The 8,140-nt window shown below is 33.4% G+C and overlaps 1 protein-coding gene across 13 annotated transcripts in view; it reads left to right on the top strand.

The window, feature by feature from the left end:
• Positions 1–8,140, top strand: part of HFM1 (helicase for meiosis 1) — a 140,347-nt gene that overhangs the window by 128,586 nt on the left and 3,621 nt on the right. For 10 of the 13 annotated variants that reach the window (XM_049111693.1, XM_035718229.2, XM_049111694.1 and 7 more), the window contains 3 exons: positions 1,916–2,027; positions 2,119–2,273; positions 3,441–3,567. In XM_049111693.1, coding sequence (XP_048967650.1) covers positions 1,916–2,027; positions 2,119–2,273; positions 3,441–3,510 — 337 coding nt within the window. In that variant the 3' untranslated portion in view covers positions 3,511–3,567. Of the gene's footprint in view, positions 1–1,915; positions 2,028–2,118; positions 2,274–3,440; positions 3,568–7,202; positions 7,372–8,140 lie in introns of those variants that run through there. The other 3 variants (XR_007411500.1, XR_007411501.1, XM_049111697.1) reach the window with 2 other exon arrangements.

The raw sequence follows: 8,140 nt of genomic DNA on the forward strand, positions 1-8,140 counted from the left end.
TAATAATTGATGGATACAGTAGTTGAGGGAATGCAAAAAATATATGGCAAGTGGATAGTTGAAGTTGTTATCTGAGAATATAGGACACATAGACATTTGGAAGAGAAAATAGTCATTTAAAAAATGTTCAACTTGGGGTGCCTGGCTGGCTCAGTCGGTAGAGCATGCAACCCTTGATCTTAGGGTTGTGAGTTCAAACCTCACGTTGGGTATGGAGCCTACTTAAAAAAAAATGTAAAAAAAAAAATTTTTTTTTAATGTTAAACTTGAAGTATTTTTCAGAAATTCAAAGTGCATCTGGATATTGGACCTGAGTAGAAGTCATGGAGGGCAATTATAGCCACAGTCAAAACTTTCCCCAGAAGAAATACTGACAACTTTTTGTTCAGGTTCTAATTCACTTAAGGATTATTTTATTTATTTCTCCTATTTTAAAAAATAAGAAATTTTTGGTGTCTTTCGGCACATTTGCTATAATTTAGTCATTTTACTGATTATCAGCATCACAGAATTACAGATTTTGGATAATTCCAGAACTCAGAGGTGTTTAACTTAAGCACCATTTAGTCTTCCCACTACCAGATACTGAATCACCATCCAATATCACCAGCAGGTACTCATGCCATGTGTATCAAACAGCTCTAGTGATCAGGAGCTCATTCACTCCAACATGTTTGTTCCATGTTTGGATCTTTCAGCCTATTCAACAGCTTTTAAGAATATTTACCTAAAATTGCTTCTTACTATTTCCATTCATTGGTTCTAACTCTGAGTCATACAGAATAAATAGATTAGAAGCATCAAAGTAGAACAAAGCTGTGGGTATAACGAGGCAAAAAAATAGGAAGTAGGAAGATACAAGTAGGAAAATAACAAAGCACATAAACAGTTTTGTGAGCCATACCTTTAGAAACTATAGATAATTTAGGGAGAGTTTAAAAGTGATGAACAGAAGATTAAGCAGATTTGAAAAGGAATCCTTCTCAAGAAGCCTCTAAAGAAAAAAATGTGCCAGAAGTTGATATTGGAAAGAAGGCCTGCAGGACCTGAGGATTTGGTGTGGAAAGGGGACATGCTTTTCCTTTTTACTATTTTAATTCCTTGCCTTTACTCAAAGGCAAAAAGATGCAATCATATCAATACATGTACTTCTCTACTACCTGTACCCATTGCTTCTTACTCCCTACATGGCTGTCATATTTTAGGCTGTAAGTGACAGCTTAAATTGTCACCTCCTCAGAGAGACATGCATTTATGACCACCTTTTTAAAGTGGGTTTATGTCTCCACACTATTTCCTGCAATATAACTCAGTTAATTTCCTTCATATCACTTTAAGATCTATAATTCTGTGTATTTATTGTTTACGTATTGTCTGTTCCTCTACTAGATGATAACTCCTTGAGGATTTGTTTACCTCTTTATACCTAACTCCTAGTACAATATCCGGCATATGATAATAATAAATGTTTTTTAATGAATGAATTTAATACAGAAGATTGAAGGTGAATTCTAATGTAGTTTTACATAGGAAGAAAAGTCAAGTTGTCTATTTATAGTGAGACCAGAATAGGGATAGGAAATTAGCAAAGTGGGATTTAGAAAAGATTTACAGACTGCTAGGTAATAGAAAATTAAGCATAAGACCCAATTTTAATGAAAATGATTGATTATTTCTGTAGGCTTATAAAAATAGTATTCTTATCTAATTTAGAATATAGATATTAGTGTTTTGTCTATAGGAAAGGAGCTACACCAAAGTTTCCATGAGTCTATGAAACAGCATCCATTTTTTTTTGGTAATGAATATGGTTAACTTTAATCATATTCCCTAAAGAATCATTATTGATCTAAATTAGAATGGTTTGTTTCTCTTAGTTGCCATATTTTATAAATAATTATTTTTGATTTTTTAGTTTTGTTTCATCACATGGGAAGCCAGATACTTATTTATCAAATTCTCCTGTATTCGAGTTTGATACATCCTCCCTGACGAAATTACCTCAACAAGCTGGAAATACAACTATTGTAAGAAGCACCTAATTGTTTTCTTTTAAATTCTGACTGAATTGCTAAACTTTCAATGATTGGCTTTTTTTCTGTTAACCTCAAATTATAGGTCCATTCACAAGAAAGAAAACAACAAAATCTGTCACCAGAGATTGGAAAGCTATGCTTTACTCACTCTAAAAAAATACCAAATTCTTCACATTTTGTTAAGAAAGTGGATTTCTTTATTAGAAACAATGAATGTAAAGAGGAAATTGATTTCAGGTAAGAATTCTTTAAAGACATTTCAAGACTATGCCAATAAAAACTTTCTATGAAGAAATTCAGGGGTGCCCGGCAGTCGGTTGTGTCTGCCTTTGACTCAAGTCATGATACAGGGTCCTGGGATAGAGCCCTGCAGCAAGGTCTCTGCACAGCAGGGAGCCTGCTTCTCCCTCTCCCTCTGGTGCTCTTCCTGCTTGTGTGTTCTCTCTCTGTCAAATAAAATCTAAAAAAAAAAAAGAAGAAGAAGAAAAAAATTTAGCATTTTTTTTCTTGGTTTATTTTATTTTATTTTATTTATTTTATTTTATTTTATTTTGTTTTGTTTTGTTTTGTTTTATTTTATTTTATTTTATTTTATTTTATTTTATTTTATTTTATATCTTAGAGAAAGAGAGAGAGAGGAAGAGCAAAGGTAGAGGAAGAAAGAGAATCTCAAGCAGCCTCCACGCCCAACTCAGAGCCCAATATGGGGCTCCATCTTATGACCCTAAGATCATGACCTAAGTTGAAATCAAGAGTCCAATGCTTAACTGACTGAGCCACCCAGATGCCCCTTTCCTTGGTTTATTATAAAGATCAGAACCTAAACATTTTATTTACTGAAAAACATTAAATATTTAGACCCCTCATGACCTGAACTCTGTAAGATATTCATAATATTAATATCTCAATTTTTGAGAACGTATGTTTAATACTTTTAGTTAAAACATTTTGTTTTAGTAAACTTTATTTCACTGATTTGAATAAAACATGTTGATAATATAAAGTGTAAAATCACTTAAATCCCAATGATTGGCTAATTTTGCAGAAGTTCAAGTTGTATTTTAGCCAATCAATTTCCTCACGGTTCTACAGTTTCAATGAAAAGTCAGATTAAGTCTGATCAGTTCCCCCTAAGGTGGTCACTTCTGTGGGTAAGTAGCAGTTTCTCTTACCCTCTTGAATAGTCAAAGTTTATAGACTTGTTCATACACTGATTAAATGATATCACTTTTTAAAAACCTTAAGGAAATACCTAAGAGACTTGATCTCTACTTCTCATAATTTATGAAGTCTGATTTTCCCCCACAGACTTCTTCCTAGGTTATGCATATTGAGGTTTATTTGACACATTAATCTGTCAGCAATCTATATATATTTCTATACTTTCTTCCCCCTGCCCTCCAGTAGGTATCATCCTGATGATGAAGCTGATGAAATGAAGTCTTTCCTGGGAATATTTGATGACATTTTCTAAAACAAACAAAAAAAAACATATTAATAAGGCAAGATATAAAGACACCCAATTACAAAGCATGCATTTTATTTTTTTAAGTAGTCACAATTGCTCAAATTTTTTTCTCTTGGGTTTGATCAGTTTTATGGACTTATTTGCACCACATTTTTGGACTGATTTGTTTTCCTTTTGTAACTTCATGAAAAGCACTTTTACAGTGGGTTTGTTTCAGTAAGCTGAAAATTCAGTTGCACTTAGATATTATTTGGTTATTAAATGTATCTTGATTGGATTTTGACAGGAAAGAATTAAAAATTTCATTTTTATATTTTCTTGAGAAAGATATTCTTTGAAAGCAAAATAATGCTATGTCATGGAATCAATTTGTTGTATGGATAACTCACCAATATTGTTTTGTTTTACTAAAGATTTTTATGAGTCCAGTGGCTGGCTGAACCTATTGTTATATAACTTCAAACAATAATAAATAAAATGTTAATCAATATAGATTATTGTTTTCCTTTGGCTTGTTTTCCAGTATGGTGAATTCTAAAACCTTGTTACATTGACTTTTGCTATGGCAAACACTATTTCATGTTATTTTCCCATGAATTTTTTCTCAAATTTATTGATAAGTAGAAGTATAAGCAGTGTTTATTATTTAATTTATTTATATATACATGAGAAATCAAAGCCCACTTAAGAAATTTTAGGAATTTTTTTTAAGCATAAAAGCCTTAGAGGCAAGAGAAGAAAAGAAACTTCCAGATGAAATTGTTGTTGTTGTTGTCACTGGTAAACAGTTATGAGGCATCATATATATTAAGAACAGAAAAAAAGCTTAAAACTAAGAAGCTATATTATGTATTGAAAAATAAGGGCAATCAGTTCCTTTATTTTAGTCATCTTTACCTTTGGCATGTTTCTGTATCTGAATCAATCATGCTACAACCTTTAAAGGTTATTAAACACCATTAAAATGAAAAATTGGTGCACTACAATCTGCTCATCTTGCATACATAGATTTGACACTAAAGAAATAGCAATTTAATTCAAGAAGACTTATTATGATCTGCTAAGCAAAAGCACCGTGCTTGGTACTGCAAAGGAGGCAAATGATAAAAACACTCGTGGAGTTTTTGTTCTCGTGGATCCTACTTTACATTCTGGTACAGAAACTAAGACATATAATAATGCAATAATAAAATGTAGAATACATTAGAGAAGTGGTTTTCAAGCTTCAGGATGCATTGCAGTCATCTAGTAGGCTAGTTTGAAAACAGATTGCTGAGAACCATACCCAGAGTTTCTGACTCAGTAGGTCTAGGGTGTGGCCTGAGAATGTGCATTTCTAACAGATACCCAAATAACACTGATGTTGCTGTCCAGGGATCACACCTTGAGAATCACTGCAATAGAGGTTTGAAGAGCTTTGAGAGTTCATAAGAGAGAGAACACAATCCTAACCATGGACTTAGGGAACCCTTTATAGAGAAGTTAAAATTTGAGCTGAGACTTGAAAGATGAATACAGTTTTGATGAACAAACATATGAAAGGACATTCTAACAGAGAACAGCTTGAGCAAAGCTCCAAGGAAGGAAAGTATCTTTTTGAGGAATAATGAATAGATAATTTTAAACATGGGTTAATGTTGTAGGTGTCTCTGTGTTGTGTGTATTTTAAGATTTTATTTATTTGAGAGAGACAGCACAACCAGGAGGGCAGGGAAAGGCAAAGGGAGAGGGAGAAGCAGATTCCTCACTAAGCAGGGAGCCTGACATGGAGTTTGATCAAGGACCCTGAGATCAGGACCTGAGCTGAAAGCAGACACAACCAACTGAGCTACCCAGATGCCCCTGTAGGAGATATTTGAAATGTACCTTAAAGCCAGACTGTGGAGGACTTTAGATGCTAAAAACCTGAGCTTTACTCGGCAGCCAGATGTTTCCCAAACTTGCCTGATCATAAGAAACATGGATAATAAATATAAAAATTTCTAGAACTTACCAAAGGGCTACTGATTCAGAATTGCCAAGTGGAGGGGTGTTATAACAAGATTCCTGGTTACTCTTCATTATCAGGCCAGTTTTGGAAACATATGATATGGGTAAGTTCATTTCCTAAGTAATCAAAACAAATGGCAAATTAACATAGACATGCCTTATTTTGTGCAAGTGTTTACCTGGAAAATTAGATGTAGTAGTCCTTAAGAAGTAGACTAACCACTTAAAGGAGTCCAGTCACTGGATATTCTTACCATAAGTGAATAACCCTACAGTTTTCCATTTTGTAACTCGTTTCAAATATATAATAAACCATATAACAAATCTTTGTTGGGTTCAATTTTTCAATTTTTTTTTTCAGTCAAAAAAGTCCTTAATAGACTGTATTTTTCCCACCTCTAAAGTAGCATATAGGCACCTACCTCACAGGTATGGAGTGAGAATGAGTAAGCCACTGCATAGGAAGCTCTTAGTTTAGGGACTGATGCATAATATGTGCTCAAAAATGGTAGTTGTTTGTACTAAAAAACCCTCTCCTTAGCAGTACTATAACCGATCAGAGGGGTGAAATAATACAATACAGAGTGTCTCCAACTTAACAGTTGATTTCAGCTTTGTGATAGTATGAAAATGATATGCATTCAGTGGAAACCATATTTCGATTGTGAGTTTTTACCTTACTCAAGCTAGTGATCTGCATAGGATACTCTGTTGTCATGCTAGGCAGCAGCTGGGAGCTGTACCCTAGTCAGCTGTTTTTTACTTTCAGTACAGTATTCAATAAAGTACATGAAATATTCAACACTTTATTATAAAATAGGCTTTGTGTGAGATGATTTTGTCCAACTATAGGATAATGTAATTGTTTTGAGCATGTTTAAAGTAGGCTAGTCTAAACTATGATGTTCAGTAGGTTGAGTGTATTAAATGCATTTTTGGCTTAACAATATTTTCAACTTACAATAGGTTTATTAAGATATAACCTCATCATAAGCGTAAGTCAAGGAAAATGTTTCCTTGCAAATCACATTTGAATTATTACTGCAATTCAAGTTGCATAAGACTTGACAAATGAACTCTCTGACTTTCCATAAATATATCATCCATAGAAAAATTTTCTTTTAGACCTCCCTCCTACATATACTTCCTCATGCTTTCAGATAGATTCCTCTATCTCTGTCCCCTGTTCAAAAGCACTCTTAGTTGTTTTATGGTAGAGCATATAAATCTATTTTAATATTACCTTAGGTAAAATGTAATTAGAAAATAAATCTTTTGCAAATTGTGTTATAATACATTCTAAAGCCAAATAGAAATGATTGCTGAATTATTCACTCTTTTAGGTTTTAGCACAGTTTGCTCCTTGGATCCTTAGTAGAGTCACACAAAGTATCTCTTTTTATCATGACCCCATTTCTAGAAAACACCCTTATCAAGGACAATAGGGAACCACTCCTTGAGGACGTGTAGCCTAGGACTTACAAAGCTAATACTTAACTGTGACATCTTAGATCATACCAGGTGTCTATATTTAAGAACATCTACTTTTGTGGGAATAGAGAAGACACCAGTGAGGAGAAAGGGCAAAGAGAAGTAAACCAAGCTAAGCTTAGAATTAAGTAAGTAAGCTAAGAATTTCATTGTGGATTTTGGTTAGTAGAATAAATAAAACAAAAGGAAGGAAAACCCTGGCTCTTTTTGTCTTCTAGCATGTCAATTCCTGGCTGCTGCTAGTTCCAGGCCTTGCCTCTCAGTATCAGATCCAAAGACCGATAATAGAAGAAACTCCTTGGAGCTGGTGTTAGAAGTTCTCAGGCCTCACTCCAGAGCTTCTGAGTCATAATCTGCATTTTGACAAGGTCCCTGTCTGCATTACATGTATGTTAAACTGTGAGAAGCACTTTTTTAAGGTAGAAAGGAAAGGAGGCAATACCAGGATTTTTAAGATAATCCATTCCAGAAGACAAGTATAAGAGTAATGATGATTACTTGATTTTCTGCACATATATTTCCTATTTTAAATGTAATATGGTGATATCGCTCTTCTTTAATTGCCTTTCGGTATAGGTTGTTTTCCTCACCAACTGTGTAAATTATCTTTATAATTCCCATGCATCAACTGGGTGTTTTTTTATGTAGCTTGAGAGGCATTTAGATGCTCTATTGAGTTTTGTTTTAATTAACATAATAAAAGCCGATAATTCAAAAGAGCAATCTTTGTCTTGCTTATTTTCACATTTCAATTCGGAAACCTTTCCCTAAACTAACATATACCTTAAAACTCCCTACATACTTCAGCAAAACAGAGTGAAACAAACAAAACAAAACAAAAAAAACCCATAATATTCTGAAAGATTTAGAAAAATGTGCATAAACCTGCACTCATGTATGTTGTAACTATAATTTTTTTAAAATCAAAAAAGGAATGAAAATCCAGCTAACATTGCATTTTACCCCCTGAGGGATATCCTTATGACAGTAGGTGGCTTCAATCTTTTAGAAACATGATAAAGTCACCATTTTGGGTTTTATTTGCCTGTTTCTGTATTAATCAGTTTGGAAATGTAAATCTTTTACCATTTACAACTTAAAACAATTTTTTAAATCTAAAACCAGTTTTACTACAGTGTTATTTTTTTTATGTCAA

The sequence above is a fragment of the Canis lupus genome, chromosome 6, assembly GCF_003254725.2.
Source record: "Canis lupus dingo isolate Sandy chromosome 6, ASM325472v2, whole genome shotgun sequence".
Classification (NCBI taxonomy): Eukaryota; Metazoa; Chordata; class Mammalia; order Carnivora; family Canidae; genus Canis; species Canis lupus.